General features: G+C 43.0%; 1 protein-coding gene across 3 annotated transcripts; it reads left to right on the top strand.

The window, feature by feature from the left end:
• Window positions 1-3,782: 3,782 nt before the first annotated feature.
• On the top strand, window positions 3,783-15,145 carry LOC135989951 (acyl-CoA (8-3)-desaturase-like). Of its 3 annotated transcripts, none has more exons than XM_065637104.1 (12): window positions 3,783-4,070; window positions 6,790-6,900; window positions 7,970-8,167; window positions 8,556-8,657; window positions 8,832-8,960; window positions 10,078-10,138; window positions 11,302-11,378; window positions 11,927-12,024; window positions 12,667-12,763; window positions 13,445-13,524; window positions 14,228-14,353; window positions 14,528-15,145. In XM_065637104.1, the coding sequence occupies exons 1-12, from the start codon at window positions 3,783-3,785 to the stop codon at window positions 14,577-14,579; spliced, it is 1,419 nt and encodes a 472-aa protein (XP_065493176.1). In that variant the 3' UTR covers window positions 14,580-15,145. The 3 variants fall into 3 exon arrangements, with proteins under 3 accessions (XP_065493176.1, XP_065493178.1, XP_065493177.1); XM_065637106.1 differs by lacking the exon at window positions 14,528-15,145 and adding an exon at window positions 13,631-13,723 and having other exon boundaries at window positions 14,228-14,289; XM_065637105.1 differs by lacking the exons at window positions 14,228-14,353; window positions 14,528-15,145 and adding an exon at window positions 13,631-14,195.
• Window positions 15,146-21,654: the final 6,509 nt, after the last annotated feature.

Genomic DNA, 21,654 nt, shown 5'->3' with positions numbered 1-21,654 from the left:
GCAAGGATCCAATTCTGTCAATGCCACCCTTCCATCCATACTATAAAACCTTATAGCTGTGTTTCAGCACAGATATCCTGTGCAAACACGGCAGCCAGAGCACAACTGTTTGTGTGACCATGGTACGGGCATAAGAAATCTTTCAGTCAGAATACAGTGGGTTTCTTTCCTCTGAATGTTAGCTTTTTCAAACATTCTTTTTCTCTTTACTGACCTCCACCGGCTTACATTACTTAATCTTTCAGAAATTTCTGCAAAGCAGCACAAACAGAAAGACCTTTGCTGTGTTGCTATCAAGAGGACCTCTCACCATGCTCATTAAGAGTGGAGAACGTCCCAATAACGGGGAACATCTGGAAAGAACATGGTCAACATCAGCTCTGTGCCACATCAGCTGCTCCACTGAAACGTTCTTTGTAGGCGTCTTGCCCACCTGAGTCTTTCCTAGAACAGTGTTCAGGACCATCAATTAAGTGCAACGAACAATTTCTAAATATCTACTGAAGGTCCTTTCCAGCATTGCTGTTGCTCCAGCAATGGGACTCTGGTGTTCAACTCCAGAGGAAATGTTTGGATTAAGTCACTGGTGATCTCTTCCCCAAAACATGATCTTCAATTCGTAGCAGAACAGGGAGATTTCATGGTCATCAAATAGTCCCAGGAAACAACAACAGTTGCAACGTTTTGCACTGGAGGGTAATACGGACCAGGGTGCCTGGGATTCATTTTTTATGCATATGATGTGCCACCGCTAAGGATTTTTGCAGTGTTCTTGTAATCAACTTTCATGAAAACTACAAAGATGTTTAGTTCTACTTTTACACACTTCCATTGCTATTTACATTTGTTGACTTGACCAATGACCAATGAAAACCATGGGGCAGCCACAATTTCTCTGGGCATCCTCTTCCACTGTCTCACCACTCTTACAGCGAAAAAATTCCTCCTTGTCCTCAATTTAAATCTACCTTTTTTCAGTTTAAAACCATTACTCTTGGTCCTGTCACTACAGACCTTGGTAAAATGTCTCTCTCCATCTTTCTTAAAAGCCTCCTGCTGAAAGGCTGTGGACAACATCCCTGTATACTTGTTGATACATGCCAGTCTTGGGTCCATAACGCTGTGACATGAAGCCAGCAGAGGAGCAGAAAGACTAAAGCATATTTTGGGGACAGTCAACCAGTATAAAGCTTTACAGGTATGTGCATCAAGAGATCAAAAATCCTTTCAGACCCATGTGAAGTTCAGTGTCTTCTTACCCACAGCATCATTCTGGCTGAACAGTCCCACATCAGAATACTTAGTAAAATATTAGGACTTTCTCAAGTCTCCACCATGGCACTTTCCTGCTTGTTGCTGTAAATTCTGAGAAGTGGCATTGATCCTGCTCCTCATCCCTATAACATGTTGCGCCACATGAGCAAAAATCAGGAAAGAAAAAGAAGGAACCGGAGTTACAGGTTGTGAATAATTACTTATGGATACAACTTGCATCCTCCTCCTATATATTGCATTTTTATAAATCATGCTCTGGTTTACTTATTTATATTTTGCTCTGGCTTACTCAGCTTAATCAGCACCTTGGTTTTTTCTTACTCATCTTAATTGGCACTTCTTTTTTCTTTCTTTTTTTTGCGTGCTGTTTTCACAGGCCCCTGCTTATGGAGATTTGGGGGTATTGTTTTGTGGCCGGCTGCTCCGATTACATCCTTTTGTTACTTATGTTGTTGAAATTCATAGCGTCACCTATTACTGAAATGGTTACTGCTGCCCACACAAGTGTAATGAAAGAGGAATCCATTAGAAGGTTTTACTGACTTACAGGAACAAAGGAAGCAGCCTGTGCAATCCACTGAATTGATTTTCTACCAGGCCAAAACAGCAAACCTTCAGTCTAACACGTTGCTTATCAGGCAGAACAATATCTTTTTTCTCACTGTTCACCACAATTCAAAATATTTTTCAGGGGCAAATTGTTGCAAATATATTGATAGCTGCCCCTTCTGCCAGGGTAAAAGGACAAGTCTATGCTACAAAATAGTGTGTTAGCAAACAGGGACACACTGAGGAATACAAGCACTGCACAGCCCTAATCTCCTTGGCTTACTGACGAGGACATTTTCCAAAAGCAGGGACTGCTTATGGAGTCCATCACTATGCAGGCTGTTTTCTGCTGAATATTCAATGTTGAATATTCAGTGTAGGAGGGAAGCTGAAACGAACAAGTTCTGCTGTGCTCCCAAAGGTGTGTACTGGTGACAGCTTATCTCAAATGTCATAAAAGCGTACACTGTAAAAAAGTACCAAATGTGAACCAAAGGGATGGCAAAGGAGAAGGAAAGGATGCTTTCTGACTGCCTGCTATGGCAAGGGAGAAGCAAAGAAAGAGATCGATGATAATGACTATTAAACTTCTTTTTAAGGCATCCTAGTGCCTCAGCTGTCATTGGGAGCTGCATTGAGAAATCAACTTTAGCCTTTTCACACGTTCTTATAAAGGAGAAGAGCCACAAAGACTATTTAGAAAACTTAACATGAGATTTCTCACGGTTCTTTGGATCAGCATTTCTGACTTGAAATACTGACTGCAGAATTATTATCAAGTACAAACTTCACTAGCCCAAGCAGACCCAAGGGCAAATGAGCACTAAGGAAAAAAACATGCAAGTAAATACGTGAGAAATGTTACAAGTGTGTAGAAATTAATTCCAATTAAATACTGCAAACCATCAAAAGATTGTAACTCAGGCAAATTTGTTTCACCTTTGATCCCATGCTTTGAAAACTCTATCCTGATCGTGTGCTTCTCCATCTGGGTTGATGCTGATGTGGGTTTTAACATGTGGTTTTGTATGGAAGAAAAAAAAAATCATTGACCCAGTCATGGTCTCATAATGTTTTCAAGACTTTATAGTCTTGTTATAAAAAGAGAAAATTATGTGAATGCTATGACTGCTTTAGAATGACAGGACAAGCTGAACCAAGCGTTGTTTTGCAATTAATACAGATTTCCTGAAGTCCCCAAGTCAATAGTTTACTTAGTAAATTTACAGACAAGGAGGGGGCAGGAGGAGGGGAAGAAAAAGCAGTTTCACAACCTACCATCCCATTTTGTGTGTGCTTGTCCCAGGTAACAGAAGCACCAAGCGCAGAGCTCTGAGAAGACGATTATTGCTGCAAAGGGCACTCTGGAATCCTCCTCCACCCTGTTCTGTTCTTGCTTTGAGAGCTGGAGAACTGGAAATACAGAAATATGGGTTTTCATCAGGTTCTGAATATAGCAGTGAGTTCTCAAGAGATTGGCAGGTTGTTTGTTGGCTTTTTTTTTAAACAGGCATAAGAATGTGTGTAACTCACATTTCTTCCAAAGGGCTTCATGGACTGTAACAACTGAATTAAGCTGCAGAGTGATTTATTTTCCTGGTTAACAACAGGTAAGTCAGAGGTGTATTTTAAGTGAAGTTTTCCCTGACTCTCAGAGCCCAGCAAGCCTGTTTGGGGAACAGAATTAGGTATTTGAGGGGGAAAAAAAAAAAAAAGCAACTCCTTACCTATAGTTACGGGCTGTGCTTTACATACTTGGGATACACCACAGCTGCCATGGCAGCAAAGGAGCAGTTGCGGGGGGATAAAACGCAGAGCTTGTGTTGGAGCTTTGCCTAAAACCGAGCCCCAGGGCTTGGCCAGCATCTCTCATTATTCCCAACACCTCCCTGCCGACATCCCAGGGATGGGGAAAGGCGGAGGGCGGGGGCCCTGGGTGTGTCCTGCCCTTATATCCCATGGAGGGAGCAAAGTGCTGGCGCTGGCGAAGCAGGAGGGAGAGAAGGAGGATGGCACCGCTGCGGGGGGCCGAGGAGCTGCGTGAAGATCGGGATGGGGACCCCGCGGCGAGCCGGGGGCTGCGGTTCTTCACCTGGGAGGAGATCGGGCAGCGCAACGGGCGGGGGCCGGGCACGCAGGAGCGGTGGCTGGTGATCGAGAGGAAGGTGTACGACATCAGCCATTTCTACCGGAGACACCCGGGAGGGGCCCAGCTCATCACCAGCCACGCCGGGCAGGACGCCACGGTGAGCGGTGCGGATGGGGTGATGGTGGGGAGGGGTTTTGGGGTACGAGGAGGAAGAGGTCGGTACCCAGCAAGTACCGGGCAGTGAGAGCTTGGGGGGTCACCTCCGTGGGAGTTGGTGGGGCTTGGGGTATGTGGCAGGGTCTGGAGTATATCATAGAATAGTTTGGGTGGAAGGGACCTTCAAAGCTCCCCCAGTGCCCCCCCTGCCATGAGCAGGGACATCTGCACCAGCCCAGGTTGCTCAGAGCCCCGTCCAGCCTGGCCTGGGATGTCTCCAGGGATGGTTCAGCCACCACCTCTCCGGCCAACCTGCGCCAGGCTCTCACCACCCTCAGGGCCAACAATTTCTTAAGTCCAGCCTGAATCTCTCATCTTTTAGTTTAAAACCATCACCCCTTGTCCTGTCGTAGCACGTTGTGCTAACAAGTCCGCCCCCATCTTTCTTATAGGTCTCTTTTAAATACTGAAAGCAGGCTCGGGGGTACATAGCAGGGTCAAGAGTACATAGCAGGGTTGGGGGTATGTATTATAGCAGGATTAAGGGTATATAGTGGGATCGAGGGTATGTAGTGTCACTGCATCATTCAAGCTTTCCAACCTGCTATGGAAACAGGCAAATAAAGAGGTTCGGCCCATAGGGCAAGCAGATCCAGCTGAAGTCTTTAGGATCGCTCTTATCTGCTGATCTTGCTTTTGCAGTTACAGTGAGCTGCAGTGATTGCTCACAGGTGGGGTGAGGCGAGGAAGATGCCGCGAGCCCTGTGGCAACAACAGTGGCTGCTTCCAGAAACGTACCTGTAGGAAAGGGTTCTAAACGCCACTCGGCATCACTGGGACAACGTGCAAAGACAACGTGCTTTCCCAAGCAGTCTTGCAGAAAAGTTTCTGTAGTTATTGCTTGTGGTCCTTCTGGCCCTGAAGATGAAAGAAATTGAAAGAATTAGCCAGTTAACAACTGTCCAGCTGCTGGCGAGTTAGTCTGTGAGCTAAAAGGCTTCTGCTCATCATGTTTCTATGTCTGACTGCTGTTTTGATGCCATGGAAACCTGTGGTAACACACACACCAAAACATTCAGCAATTTCCCTGGCGTTCTTGCCTTCAGGTATACGCAGGAAGTGTAGAAAATAGTGGTAAATTAACATCTATACAAAGACATCCTAAATGCGATTGCTTCCTTGCTGAATATTTCAGAAGAAAAAAACCCAAGACAAATAGTTCCCTGATCTTCCATATGTAAGGGATGTTTGAGGCTCATTGAACTAAAAGTAATGTTAAGTCCACTAAGTTTAAATTCAAATTGTGTATTAGCTACACTTTGCATTCTATATTTTCTATTGTTCATTTGCTCTAGTTAGCACTGTCAGGTCTCTCTCATTTTAGGGTGCTGGAATACCCCAGACAATGGATGAACCTGGAAAACACAGATGTTTTGTTTCTGGGATCTGAGTTGGTTCTTATAGGTTGGTTCCATGTCCAAACCATTAAGCCCTGCAAGGCTTCAGCCAGTTTTGTGTGACACCAGCTCAACAGCACATTAAATAGGCTTTGCACCACAACAGAAAAATGCCTGGCTATTTCCCCCTCTCTCTTTTTAAGCATATATAAGAAAACTCCAACTCAAGGGCTGTAAGTGAAATTAATAGGAAGGGTTTTTACTTTGCTCCAGAGATGTATCATCACTACTGACAAGGCACAATATTCAGACTATGTATTTATTCCAAGGCTAATTGTTCCATGTGATGCTGGAGTATTTTGGAATAGGTCAGTTGCTTAATCTTTTGAATGCATATTATAAAAAAATAAGAAATTATCTTAGTTTAACTGGAAGATTTTACCAAGAGCATATAGCCATGAAAGGTGATAACTTTGGAGAGGGCGAAAAACACGGAAGGCTCTCAGTAGGAAACCTGAGGAATGTACAGATGAGTGTGATTAATGAATGCCGCAATATTAGTAAGGGTGACGCTGCACAAAACTGTGGAGAGGAGTCCTTTTATTGCTGCTTTTTGTTACGGTGTTTTCTCATAAAAGGTAGAAAAGCAGAGTTAAGGAATGAGTTGACTTAGAAAACAGGAGCAACAATCTTAAGACTGGAATTTTTGCCTGAATTTGGCAAAATTTGGTTGAATTTTGGAGACTGTTAAAAAATCTGCTGTTGCAACATCATGAAATAACCAGGAACTTGCAGTAGGTTATTTTGCAGAGAAACTGCTTGGTTTTTTTGATTCATCAGTGATAGTAATTATATGCAGAACATTTAAACTCAATGTATGTTACATATATGCCTCCGTGTTAGTCATGCAGTTGCCCAAACCTCTGTCATTTTGGAGCAGGGATGTCCAGGAAGATGGAAAAATCACTAATATTGGGGTTGGGAAGCAGAGGAAGAAGAAAGACAAGGGAACTAGACTCTGCTTTTGGCACATAGTGGAGATTCATTCAGTTTTATCTTACGGAACTTGCATACCTGTAGTAATTGCGGTAGTGGGAGTCAGACCCCTTCCATTCACCAGCTGAAATAAGATCTTGTTTAAGAGCACAGGACAAACAGGAGAAGAAAATGGTCAACCCAAGCTTGAGGGGATAGAAAGGCAAACCAGCCACCTTTGCCATCGTGGTTCCTCTACAGTCAATGTCTTTTGCTGCACAGCAGATTGAGGTTAGTAACACAGAATTAGTTTTTCTTACCTCTTCCTTTACTCTCGTGCATTTGCAGGATGCTTTTGTAGCATTCCACGTTGACAAGGTGCTGGTGAGCAAGTACTTGAAGTCACTGCAGATCGGGGAGCTGGCGCCAGACCAACCCAGTATTGAGCCCACTAAAAATGTAAGTCTGTCCTTGTAAATCAGAGCAAAGGTAGATTAAAGGGAAATATTCTGAGATGACACCTTGTTCTTCCGTATCAGTGTAGCTCCTGGAACAATGGAATCCAGGTTCTTCACAATTTTTTTATGCTACTACTACTTAGAAACAATACCTGAATAGTAGTCTAAATCCACATTATGTGGTTGAGAATGAGTTTCCTGAAGATGAATTTTTCTTATCACAGCAACTCCCCATAAATAGTAGAGCCTTGTTTTGCTCTCATGAATATCACAGCTATCACCTTTTCTTCTTTCCCATAATTTGAGAAAGAGCTAATAGAAAAATGGAGTCATTCTTTCCAGCTGATAATGAATTTTCAGACTGTCCTCCCTTATGCTGCAAACTGAATTTCCTCCTTTGTGGATCGGGTTGCACAGAGACAGGAATGGGCTTGGGAGGCATCTGCAGAGCTGGCAAAGACGAAGGTGGGTTGGTTTAGCACCGGTGCTCTGCCCATTTCTTGTTCCACCCTCGTTCTTCAGTGCCCACCAGCCTGAGTCCAGCTGGGCTGTAGGTGCCATTTGTCATACGGGCATTCTCCCCTCCCCGTTCGTCTTGGGAAGGGCAAAAATATATAATGAATGATCTATCGGAACTGGTGGCAGAAGAATAATAATTTCATCCAAAAGGCCTGCCACAAGATGGCATGCTGTGGTCACGCACACACAGTACACCTCCCGCTAGGTAAAACTTCCACGCTGCTGCCTGCCAAGATGATGGAAGAAGCACCAAGGATACAGTCTCAGGGGCTGGGGGTACAGACATCGTGCCCTGCAGTGGCTGCTTTTTGCTCCTCTGCTCTATGCACCTTATCAGGCAAAGACACAGAGAAGCCGCAGGAGAGCAATGATGAAGTTCACGAGTGTGCAAGCCCAGCTCTTGCCCATTTGGCCAGAGCCTTTGCCTTTTTTTTTTTTTTCTTTTTTTTTTTCTTTTTTTTTTCCCCCTCCATTAAAGCGGTCCTTGGCTTTGGAGGCTGCAGTGCTACACTCCAGAAACAAGGAACATGTAACACTGGTGCTTCCCACAGAAAATGCTGGTAAAAGACTTCCGAGAATTGCGAGCTGCTGTGGAGAAAATGGGGCTTCTGGAGCCAAATCAACTCTTCTTCTTCCTGCTCCTCGCTCACATCCTCCTGTTGGATATCGCTGCGTGGCTCATTCTCCTCTACTTCGGGACATCCTTAATGCCCTTTATTGTCTCTCTGGTGGTGCTGACCATTTCCCAGGTAAGCGGCTAAGTCCGTAGCATCTACACACAGACTTACATCAACTTTCATACACATAATACCATTGCGGTTTTGTAGTCCTCCATTTCCTTACTTGACATAGTTCTCCTTTGTGACTAGCAGAAAAATATTACGTGGCGTGCGCTCACAGAAGACGTAAGAAAGAAATTCCGCATGTGGGGAGTTTCCACTAATCCTAGTCTGGGTTTCTTTAAGTAGGACATACTGTAGCCTCAAGAGCATCAGGATTTTATAGATCCTATTGTGACTTTGGAGCACCGTCCAAGAAATAAAACTTGATATTTCAAAGCAAAGGAGAGGTGTACCACTGTCCTGGTATGGATTCATCTTTCGTTCCCCTCCCACTGTTTTCTGTTTCCTCTTCCAGGTCCAGGCTGCATGGTTACAACATGATTTCGGGCACCTTTCGGTATTCAGGAAGACCAAGTGGAACCACTTACTGCAGAAGTTCGTGATGTGCCATTTGATTGTAAGTACCTGACCCCGGAAAAACTTCCGAGATTCGATGGTTTTTCTGTAAAAGTGCGTGTTCTGAAGGCTCTGTGGAGGATGGCGTGTCCCACATTGGGCGAAGGGAGGGAACTGGAGAGAATCTGGCTCTGAAAGCTCCGTGCTTTTCGTACTTTGTTCTTCACTAAAACAGGGGGCATCAGCCAAGTGGTGGACCCTTCTGCACTCCCGCCACCACGCCAAACCCAACTGCGTCCAGAAAGATCCCGATATCGACATGCACCCTTTCTTGTTTACCTTGGGGAAGAAATTATCTGTGGAGGTCAGTGTGCGCGCTCACGTACCAGGAACGGGGAAGAACGCCCTAGTCACCAAAAAGCACCCTGTGCCGTAAAGATCCAAAGCTGAGACGCGATGACAGTTTGTGTCTCCTTTCTTCAGCCTTTGTAAACAGGTCGCAGTTCACATTAACCTCCTTTTAAAATTTCTCAAACGGCTGACAAGCAGTTGTAAATAAATTAGACGCGAGGTCCGTGCATCATATATAGGGAGGAAAATCCAACAGGAAAAATACCGTGAGTGGCTATAGCAACTTGACGACCCAGTAGAACAACTTGGTAATTAATGATTTTTAGATAAATCGTAAAAATTAATATAAAACGTGGCTGAAGCTCAGAGATACAGGTGGCTTTGGCACGTCCGTGCCTTCTAGGAGAAGGCAGAAGCTTTGCTGGGAAAGGCAGCCAGCACAGCGGGACCAAACAACCGAGGGCTGTTCCCGGAGCTCTGTAGGACGGGCTGGGAGCAGGTCCCTCCGGTGGCCACGAGCCTTTTGACCAATAATATAACTTAGCCTTGAAATAGCTCATATTTCACAAAATGAATTATGAATGAGATAAGAACACAAACCCAAGGAAAATCACCGGTTAAAATTCACCTCTATCTGTCCTCAAAGTTATTTTTATCATAACTTACAGATGAAATGTTCTGGTATAGTTTTTACTGCATCATTCCATTCTAACCCAGACAAAGGTGGTATTTGTGATTAGCAGTTTTCTTCCTACCATATACCAATGTAGGTTTTTCTTATGGGCCATTACTTCTGGTTTAGCTTGTCGTAAGTATTTCTGAAACCACTTTTCAGCAGCCGCTTATTTATTTTCCCCTACCGGAGAAAAATCTCATGTTTGCTTAACAGTTTATCTCTGAAGGACTTTACAAAGCTGCAAGGCATTAAAGACTTATATTAATGGAATAAGGACTTATAGAAAAGGTGTATTATATATGTGGACTAACTGCAGGTATACAAGAGGGAGACAGTAGGAATGAGGGTTGTGGGAAGCGTGCAAGAAGAGTGTCTCTGGGGGACAAAGCAAATTACCTGTGCAAATTGCTTAATTTCCATTCAGTACTGTTGTTGTTGTTGTTTCTTTTCACAGCTTGGGATCAAAAAGAAAAAATACATGCCATACAATCACCAACACAAATACTTTTTCATCAGTGAGTATCTCCATTCTCCTGCAATACCATCAGGGGTGCAAATGGGGCTTGTAGATCTTCCTTTTGACCTGTAGAACTCGAGCAGGACTAAGGCGCCTGCACTAAACTAGCAGGCTAAGTTCAGATCTGCGTATCTCAGAAATAATCTAGTTTAAGAAGGTGATCCCATGTTACCATATCATACCATATCTGTCAGTACTAATGAAATTTAAATAGTAGTCTGTGGGATTTGGGGGTTTGGTTTGTGTGTGGTGGGGGTTTTTTTGTTGTTGGGGGGGGGCGGGTTTTGTTTGCTTGTTTTGTTTGTTTAAGTACAACTGAAATGTCTGTTTGGAAGGTTGAATTTCTTGCAACGAGTTTTTCTTGCAACGCAAAATCCCTGGCAGGTGAGGGATTTCTTACACATTCCTGCTGTTCCCCTGCTTTGAACAACCGAATGGGGATCCCAACAAGCTTTGGGGCTGTGGAAGCCACTTGAAATATTGCTCTGTGCCTGTTCCTCCGGTAGAATCCTCAAACGAAACCTTGGGTTTGCAAGCACTATCAGATTAATGGACAGTCCTAGAAATGTTCAGAGGCACTAATCACGGAATAGTTTGGGTTGAAGGGACCCTCAAAGCTCATCCAGTCCCACCCCTGCCATGAGCAGGAACACCTTCACCCAACCCAGGTTGCATTGTGTAGCATCCTAGTCAGCATCGGTCAGTCGCTTTCTTGCAAAGTGGATACTGTGCTACTCAAAATGATTATTAAGTTTCTGGGGTCTCGTCCTCCTTTTTCAGGATTCTCCACAGCCCTTTTTGTTGCCACTCTTTTCTAAAAGAATCCCTGGTCATAGCTCTCCATGGGTCAATGGGAGGCAACACCACCCATGTTGACAGGAGCCACAAGCAGCAGCAGGCTGCCACGGTGAAGAGCAGGAACCGTCCTCCATGAAGCTTTGCAGAGCTTCTTGTCTTACCTCTGTTTTACCTCTTGAGGTCAGCAGGCTCCTAGATCACTTACCATTAGTCTGCGTTGACGCATACCAATATTACCCAGAAAATTCCGCAGCCCTAAAACCTCTCGGGAATACTCTCTATATTGAGTAGGTGTTCAGGGATCCTTTGCTTCCCGTTTGATTATCCGTCATTTGGTCCGTGACAATGAATTCTCCCTTACAGCTCTTCCTCCACTCCTGTTTCCCACCTATTTCCAGTGCCACACGTTTTACATTGCATACACGAAAAGGTATTGGGTGGTGAGTATTGCTATTCGTGCAACCAAGAAGGGGTCAGCCGGGGGCCTTCAGCCTTTCTTCTGAACACGGAGCCAGCTTGTCCTCGATCTGTGAGCAATATGCATACACCGGGCATCACCTCCTATGCCAGGAAGCCAGAATTAATGCCTCATTCTGCCTTCTCTCGGGTGTGTTATGCACAGAGGAGGACAGAGCAAATTCCACCCAAAACGCGATGGTTGGTCTAGCGCTTAGGTCACGGTGGCGTCCTGGGCAATGATTTCATACAAGTCTTCTTTAACTCCTGTTTCTGAATGCAAAGTCGTTTGCAAATATATCAGTTGCTTACCTGGGGTGAATGCTCAGATTCATCTCTATTATAGCAAGCTGTGAAAAAGTATTGTTGGCTTGTGTTAACTTGGATTGCTCCAGACAATTCAATTCAGCAAAAACCTATAAAAGCTGAATATAGATTGTTCTCTTGTACATATAACATGAAGCTTAGAAAAAGACTTAAGCAACTATAAATGATAATTACTTTCTTTTCTTGTCGTCTCTGATTTTGGTAGGACTTGGCCTGGATGATGACCTTCTATATCAAATTCTTTTTTATTTATGGATCATTATTAGAAATAAAGACTCTCCTGGCGTATTATTTTATATTCAGGTGATATCACTTTAGAAAGTTCTTCAGCCTTCCTCTACCTGTTCTTTCCATCTGTGCCTGCCTTCCTCTGCCTTTGCTTATCCTTCCACATTCTCCTTTATTATCTCTTTTTTTACTTATTTTTTTAATTCTGTAAAGTTAAACTAAGACTCTTCTGCTTAATTGCCGGTTCAACTTTTACATTGCCTTATTGCCTCTGGCAGCAAAGAGACTTAACTGAGTGCTGAACAAATTGAGAAATACTTACCTCACACAGCGGTCAGTGCTTTGGGTGTCGGGTCTGCCGCTGCTTGGAGAAAAAGAACGTTTAACAAACAGCTCAGCCAGGCATTGTCCAGCAGCATTGGCTTGAATGGACAACAGACTCTCCACCTCGATGGTTTTACTGATTCTAACCAGTTTGGTGCTTGGCTACACATAAACCAAGATGAATACCTGGCTAAATAGCAAACCATATTAAATAATGATGAATTTCATAAGGAAATATGAAACTTTCAGGTCTGGAAAGTTCTTTGAGCTGTTGCATTAGCAAGGCTGGTGTTCAGCCATGTGTTTCTAAGCCTGGCTATGCTGTTATCTCAATGGTTTATCATTGACTTGCTCACCTGTTCCTGAATTCTGGCCTCTTGTCTGGTTGCGCAGGATGCTGGAGAGCAGCTGGTTTGTCTGGGTTTCACAGATGAACCACATCCCTATGGATATTTACTACGACAACAACTTGGACTGGGTGTCTACTCAGGTAAAATATTTTCCATTCTTAAGAATTGTGACCATACAGGTACAAATTCTGACCGTAAGACAGGCATGTCCTCTATGGTATTAAGGGCGAAAACCTGTTGGTACCTGGGAAGTGAAGGTTCATAGGATAACAGGATTCAGTTATGGTAACGGTAAAGGAGGACAGCAACGACACGTTCATGGGCAATCTAAAAATCAAAGCTAGGTCCCAACTCTATTTCCTAAAGGTATTCACCTCCCCACTTACCACATCATTCTGTCTTGGACCTTTTCTGCTTACGCGGAGATGGAAGTTTGTGTCCTGCTCTTGCTGAGCGATTTTGCACCAGCAGAACACTGGTGTGGTGTCCCCTCTTTGCAGAGACTTCTTGGAGCCCAGCAGTAGAGCCTGACCATCACAGAAGTACCCTGCCACCTCTCTTTTTTCTGCAGACATAGGTTCGAGAAGACCCAGGAGGAACTTCTGACTGTGCACAGGAGCACGGAGCCAGCTCCTGGCTGTGCCATGGTCCATGTTAGCCAGCCTACGTACCTCTGCGGGTCCACAAAGCCGAAGGATTATGACCACTTAGACTAAAAGAACAGAATAGGACAGAGCAGCGCAGCACAGTGCACTTTAGACAAATGAAAAGGCTGCGGTCACCAATCCGCACTGACTTTGCTTTCCTGTCCCCTCTTCTAGCTCAAGGCAACATGCAATGTTGAGCAGTCTCTGTTCAATGACTGGTTTACTGGGCATCTGAACTTCCAGATTGAACATCAGTGAGTACACACCCTCAGAGAGAATTTTCTTTCTTTTTTTTTCTTTAATATATCTTTTTTTTTTTTCTCTCTCCATATTCTTCTTTGCTCCAAATTCTACAAACAGTTGTAGGGCACCAGTGAGTTGGTCTTTAAAAAGACTGAAAACCCTGAAGAGAATCATAATATAATTCAAAACCTTCACTGGACTCCCAGGAAGGTGAGAACGACTAGTGAAAATTGAACGTGCGTAGGTTCTATGAAATCACACAGACAGCAACAGGGTCTATTCAAAGCAGTAGTTTGTAAGCATTGGTGAAAACGTACATTCTAAGGCACCCTGTTTATAGTCTGACACGGCAGTTTAACTATCTATACTTTACTACTTACGCTATTATTCTATATGCAACTAGAGGATGGGCTTATCTCCTTTTCTGGGCTATGGAGATGGTAACTTCTGGAGAACAGCTAGTTTGTTCCAGTTTATGGCATCACTTAATTTGAAGAAATGTTGCTTCAGAGATGCTAGAGGGGGAAAGCAGGAAGGTCTTTTGAGTTACGTGTGCTAAAAGCCTTCCAAGGGGAAAGGAGGGACAGGAGCAGCCAAAGACCCTGCTCAGTGGGAGCTGTGTGATTCCTGGGAAGTAATAATGAACGTGAACTTGGGAAACGTAATATTTCCTATGGGGCACTGGAAGAGAATCTGTCTGTCTTCTCTTCACAGCCTTTTCCCCACAATGCCCAGACACAACTACTGGAAGGTGGCTCCTCTGGTGAAGTCCTTGTGTGCCAAACACGGCATCGAGTACCAGTGCAAGCCGTTGCTCATGGCTTTCGCAGACATTGTGCAGTAAGTACCGACACGGCGGCAAAAACATTGCAGGAGGATGTAAGAGAGACTGGAAGCCTAAGAACAAGAGTTGGCTTGCTCTTTTTCAAATCAACACATAGAAACCCTAATTTCCCTCAACACTTCCCTACGCAACACTGTATAATGTGGTTTCTCGTGTTCCCTCTTCCTCAGCGCTTTGAAGAGTTCGGGGCAGCTCTGGCTCGATGCCTACCTACACAAATAAGAAGACAAGGCTTGATGGCACCGCTCACAGCCTGCCACACCTTGGCATTCCCAGCAAGCTGAGGAACAGGGAGCACAAGAGACTCCAAGGGAGAAGAAAATGCAGAAGAACTGAAGGATCTAATTCCAATAGATATGAAGTTACTTGAATCTTACTTTTGGTCTTTCCTGGTGTTTTGGTTCAGATACATTAAGAGCAGACAGGATGAGCAGGAAATGAATGGTTAGAACAAGGAGAAACTCTTCACTGACTGCATCCGAGCAAACACGGCCAAGAGCATTTCTGAGCCCGAGTATATGTTCAAGTCACATTATGGACTAGGACAACTGCACACGCTTCATTTATGTCAGAGTCCTCTGACCAGTTGTATTTTTTTTTTTTCAGTACTCCTTGTGTGGAGGGTTTAAAGCTTAATATGAAATTTGCTTATTTGAAGTAATTAGAAATTGTACAGGATTTGAATTAATGTGGTGTTCTAGCAATGTGTTTACATCATAATAAATTATAATAAACTACATATCACACTTAGTGTGGCAATTGCAATATGCAGTTGAATAACAACATAAATGTGTTTCCCATTACTGTTCTCTAGAGAATCCTCATTGTCACAATACCAGGCATCCCCACTTGGCAGGGAGAAATATGTGGGTTCCAACCAGCTCAAGCCTGCTGCTGTCTTCAAAGTCTCTTTATTCATTGTGTTTGTTTGTTGACTTTTTTGGTACTCTGAGTTGGGCTGAGCTACGCGTACACTCCCCATGCTGGTCTGCCTGGGTTGTTTATAACTATGAGGTCCCCAAAGTGCATCTCAAACACTTCATGCCCCATCCTCTGTCTTCACTTCTCAAAGCTGCTACTACGCTACCAGATCTGTATTTCATTATGTTATCAGGCAGCTATATCTCATTCTATACCAAGTAACTGCTTGTTACTGCTACCTACAGAAGTCTGTGATCATGCTATAGAAAGATAAACCAAAAGTAAAATAAATTAGACATTTAAATCAGCGTGACACCAGGTTGAGTGCCGGCCATTTGGACAAGGGAACAAGAGTAGAGGATCCAGACTCAAGGTTTTAAGTGAGCCACAGACTTTGGTGTGCTAAAGCTTATTAAGGCAAGGCTTACTAAGCTCAAGCTTGTTAAGACAGTTCTGACAGTCCAAGAGTAAACTGGATTTCCTGAGCGGGCTCAGATTTTGGGTCTGCTCTGAGTCAGAGAAAGAAGTTAATCCAAGTACTTGGAATCAGCCTTGAGAGGAGGCAATTTCTTTCCATTAATTAGTAACTGAGTGTATTCTTTGTCTGAGTACATACTCAGACCCTGAAATAAAAGACTAACTTTTAGAAAGGCAACTTTGGGAACAAAAAAAATTCATTTGAGTATCAGCAGTTAAGCGCTTCCTTACCATAATGAGAACTATGAGGTTAATAAATAGAGACCTAGCCAGGTTAAAAAAAAATAAGAAAGCCTCTGATTAGATAATGAATAGACTTTGTATTGTTTGTGCAATGATTGTCTGAATTCTACATGCCATGCTCCGCACTGACTTTTACTTCAAAACCTTTCACCCGGTACAGTCAACCATAACATGTAAAAGATCTTTTGCTAAACCATTTTCTGTCCTGGAAAGGGTGCAACTGTGTTTAGAGGTTAACAGCACAAAGTACGACTCCAGAACTATGGGAGTAAAAGAGGCGGTTCCTGAAAACACTGTGGGAGATACAAGGAATGAAGCAGGACTCTGATTCACACATTTCCACTGTTTTAAAAAGCCTTTTAAAATTAAGTAGTCTTTTAAAATTATTTCTTTGGGTAGTTGAGAAGCCTAACTTTGAGGAACAGCATTTCATTTTTGAACCTTCATCATCATTGGTCTTCTAGTAAGTCAAAATGAAAATCAAGATACAAAAAAAAGCTGCAAATGTTTTCATTAGTTGAGGAGCCAACAGTGTGTAAATAAGAAAAGGTGTGTGAGAAGGTTGAGCAAGATTGATATGAAGGGCTGTGGATAAATGTGGAATAAAACCTAAACAATATGGAGCAACGCCAGAGCAAACAGGAGTTGCCAAATTTTCCCCAGGTATCTTTGCCCAATCTGATCAGTACCTATTTAGATAAAAGGCTGCCTGTATTACCTCAGCAAAATATTTAATAGCCTGGTGAGATTGTACGCAAGAGCTATCTCTAGGAGGGCCCAGGAAGGAAACATATACAAATTAGTTATACAACTCAAAAGACAAACAAAAAAATGACTTTTACATAAAGGAGTTACAGTATATGAAAATAGAGTGGAATTAAAATTAGCATCGCCAGAGTGTCTTCTCTAAATATGAAGAACGATGGACATAATACAAAATGCTAACTCACTTATTCTAAAATACAGCCTTTATTCCTGCAGCTCTGAAATGCAAATTCTATTTTTTCTAATAATCGTATCATGAAATTGGAAGTCCAGGACAGATAGTTTCCACTGGAAATAATACTGGAAGTTTGCATTTAAAAGTAAGTATTTTCTCTGATAAATTCTCTCTGAAAAAGGGTATATTTTAAGAAATAGCGCATGTGACAAATTTCATCTTATGTATGGCGTCTCATATTAATAACTAGATATTAAGTAAATGAAATAAGCACATTCAATGTCTTCTGTGATATGAAGCTGAATGGTAAATAATAAAAAAAACCTGTAATCTTTAAACAAAAAGCTGTATCTGTTAAAAGGCTGACAGATCTTAGCCAAGCTTTTTACAGTATAACAACACTGTTTATTTCATGGAAGTGTTGAAACTACTCCTCATCCTGCGGTCTTCAAACTTGGACTTATAAGCCTGTGAGATGCAGAACTTTGCTAAAAAACCCTTGTAACTTACTTGTTTTAAATCTAAAGAGCGAGCAGCATCTAGGAAAAGCAATGAGTGTCCAAAGCACACTGGACTCTGTGCAGTAAATAGGAAAAAGGAGCAGAGATTTCTTCATTCTCACTTTTCCAAATCCCTCCACAAAGTCAAGACCCCACAGACAATACAAAAGCTATGGTGAGGCAGAGCTACAACATTTCGTCTCCTTCATATACACCAATTTTGGTTTTCCCCCTCATCTCAAGCTACACAAAAAGGGACTTATTGCCTTATTTAACCAGGTTTAACAGAAAGATAGTGGGGAAAAAAATGCAAGCGAGGCAAAACCACGTCAGATTTCTGTTAAAGATTACACCTTTGGGCAGAGCAAGTGTTGTGTAAGTGGGTCCAGGTCCCGGGAACAGGTCGTGCAGCCCTCGGCTCGGGAGCAGCCGCGCGTCGTTTGGGCAGATGTTCGTTAGAGCAGCCGACAAAAGAGGGTGTTGGATCAACCAGGCAATTTGCTCCGCGTATTTTCCTTTGATCTATTATGTCAAGACAATGCCAACGTGAAGAAATAACACGTTTAATTGAGGTGTTTGCTGAAAGCGAGGAGGAAGCACAAAGACGGCTGGACATGATCTACGAGGGTAAAGTAACTGCAGTTACAGGATAAAGTGGGGTGAGAAATCAGTGTTTGGGTTCGGGTCGCTTGACACCCTCACCCTTTCACAGTCTTACACACCAACACAGTCCGAGGATAGAAAATGAGACATCGACTTCCACGAGAACTCAATTACCTGCTTCTTCACACATTTTAATGGCAACTCCAGCAGCATCTGGGACGGAAAACCAGATTTAAAGCTGAAAACTCACCCTGGCGCAGAGGCAGCAAAAGCTGCCTTGAGGCATTTTCTATTTTCGTTCTGTTTGGGGAGTGTTGCAACTGCAGCTTAGTCTGTAAACAGCATCTCCCATCATCCTTCTTCCTCACTAATTCTTACAACATATCTGCACAAGGTCAAGTAAAGATCCCTAAGTGCAGAAGATAGGAAAGAGACGATTCTTCCCCACCTGTTCGTTTGTACCAGTCTCTCCACTCCCCCGTCAATCCTGAATCAACAATCACCATGAGACAAGGATTATTGCACAAAAAAAAAAAAATTTTAAAAAAATCATTAAAAGATAACAAGGTTCCTAATACAGGTCAAAGTTTTAAAATGGTGAAATCTGACGTGAACGAGCAAAGAATAAACACTGAAGTTAACAGACAACAGATCTATATAAAACATTTTTGTGATTTATCACATGCTACAAAGTGGGAAACAAAATTTTTCTTCTGACTTGTTCCATTTTAGCTTTTCAGTATTGGAAGTGAATCATTAGGTCCAACTTTGATTACAGCAACCAAGCAAAACTCATAATGATCTGAATGAGATGGACTGAGATCAAGGTCAACATTTCTGAGGTTCTCAAGAAACTATGAAGACATTGTCTGCAAGTTCTCCTGAAATAAAACCACACAAAGTAACCAGTGTCTACTGTTTTCTTTCAGGGTAAAAAGCAATGGATCATCACTTAATGATACAGGTCAGACTGCAACTTGTAGGCTGAAAAACGTCCCCATTAATCATCTAACTGTACTAGACCTCCCTGATCCAGCTACTTTGCTCTGGCAAGCAGGATGCAAAAAAATTTTATTTAATTTTAAAAAGTGCAACCATCAGTTTACCAAGCTTTAGCATGTGAAAATATGAAGCCTGAAAATAGATTTCAGCACAGCTCCTGAGGGACTGTTTGCTCCCAGGCTGCGGTGCAGTGAGATTTCCAGCTGCGCTGGTGTTGAAGTTTGACTTTGGGTGGAACCCACCATGACAAAGTTCAAGCTTTTTATCCCACAACTAAATCATACAGACTCCACACAGCAAAACAGGCTGTAAAAGTGTCATAATGACCAGTGAACCGAGTACTGAGCCACTTTATTATTATTTTTATACCACTGGCTCATTGTTTAGCCTTAATTAGCTTTCCCAGACTATATAAATATGCAACTCCTTACAACCTTTTGCAAATATAGGGCTTTTCCAGGGATATTCTTCAGTCTAAGTGATCCATCCCACAACTGAAATCATCCTGAACTAGAAGAGGGAGAAGTTTTCACAAGAAAAGTACATTGATACTTCCTGAACAGGACAGAAAAGGAATGTGACGGACACTTTGCAGGTATCTTAAATACCTATTTGTGAGGTGACGGTACAGCACAGATTATAAAGGTCTTTAGCTCTTAGTCTGGATTCAAGAGCTAAGTGGGAATCTAGCAATTACTGACAAACCACAAATGTGGCAGAATTGCCTCCGTTTCATTTACAGTCAAACCAGAGCCTTAGTTCTTTTCCTAGTTCCGTCCAAAATGGCCTCATGCAACTGCTTAAGTTCCATCCTCAAGGTCAGTTGAGTCAAAGCCATGCTCATGTCCAGCTTTGCATGTCATGACCTGCATCATGATCACACAGTTGTGAGCCCAAACATCAGACTAAGTTCTGCAATATTGCCTGGGAGGAAAGGTCGAGCCTTGCCATGCAACGTGTATCTTCCTATCTCTTGTTGATAGTAAGTTATATGAACATGGGATGTATCACTGGATCAATCCACTTCTGCAGCACTGGTTTGATGTCCCAAACTCCACAGAAAAACAAAACTCAAAGTGCAGAAAGCGTCTTAGAATGGTTTAGGTTGCAGGGCCCTCCCCAGCCCCCCCAGTGCCCCCCCTGCCCTGAGCAGGGACATCTGCACCAGCCCAGGTTGCTCAGAGCCCCGTCCAGCCTGGCCTGGGATGTCTCCAGGGATGGTTCATCCACCACCTCTCTGGCCAACCTGGGCCAGGCTCCCACCACCCTCAGTGTAAAACATTTTTTCCTTACATCTTAAGATGAGTGGAGCCCCAAGTAAAAATATGCTCGGGCTCTCATACCTGAAACGTGCGTTCTCAGGCTTAAGATGGGTTTGAACCTTCCCAGATCACAACCACCTTCTGCTGTGGAATTAGGTGAGGAAAGATTCTTGCTTTGATAGAATTTTATGAGAAAATGGTGACTCACGTGCCTGCCTGTGAATTCATGTGTCAGATCTCCAAATGGAGAACAAACAGCTTTTTCCTCTGATATGAGGAACAGGTGTATAACATTATTTGACAAATCAACATGATTAACTTAAAGGACACTGAAGCCACGGACACCTACACATTGCTCAGCAGACAATGTCTCTCAATGGCTTTTGGGTTCAAGAAAGGAATTCAGGGCTTTTTCCAACATGTTTAAAGCGGTAACTATCAGATCCAGACCTACCTCGCCCTTTATCCTGGAGAAGAGTCAGCGATCCCACACACTCTTCATGTCCTGGCACAGCTCACTTGAGAAAACATCCAGAGATTCTGGAATCTGCTGCTGCTTTCAGCTACTCAAGTCCAACCGTTTTGGAAAACAACCTAGGAATAAAAAGGAAGGGCCCATGAGAAGGAGAGGTACTCCAGAAGCTGTGATTTCTAAACCATTTCAAATTCATTCCCAAATTCTATTGTTACAGACGTAGACGTGCAGGTAAAATAAAACTAATAGGAAAATGTTGAGCAATTCTCCTTTGCTCACAACTGAAAGTTGTATTGCAGCAACCTGCAAAAGGAATATTTGATTTTACTTGAGCAGAACACAAACTCAAAACACAAGTGAGATTGTGTCATGTCAGGCAAACAGTCTTTTTATTCTCACAGTAAGTAGCCGTAAAAGAATTTATCTTGTTATTTGAAGAAATAGCATTATTGTTCTCCCAGTGTTGCCCAACCCTCTCAGCGCCTTTTGAAAAGGCCAAATTTCACTGTATAACACCTGCCACGGTCAGTTTAGCAGCACAGGTCAATCTTTTAAGCACAACTACACTGAAATGGTGAGTTTTCAAAACAAAGGCAGCCACAGAAGGTACACGTACCCACCTTGTCCATCCTCGGTCTTCTCAGCTTTACTGCACAAGATGTGTCCTCCCTCTTCATTCCCTGCTGCTTGAGTCTCTTTTCTGACTTGATACCAAGACAATTTTAGGTTAACCTGTACTCTAAATGAGTATAACCTACTGTAGAATTTATTAGTGATAATCATTTATGGGTATTGTGAGATAAAGGCCACCAGGACCAAGTTAATAAAATAGTTTCCCATGTTAAATATTTGACTAAAACTCCTGCAAGGTCCA

This window comes from Caloenas nicobarica, chromosome 5 (genome assembly GCF_036013445.1).
Source record: "Caloenas nicobarica isolate bCalNic1 chromosome 5, bCalNic1.hap1, whole genome shotgun sequence".
Taxonomy (NCBI): Eukaryota; Metazoa; Chordata; class Aves; order Columbiformes; family Columbidae; genus Caloenas; species Caloenas nicobarica.
Note: the sequence above shows the minus strand (reverse complement) of the source record. Positions and strands in the feature narration are given on the sequence as shown.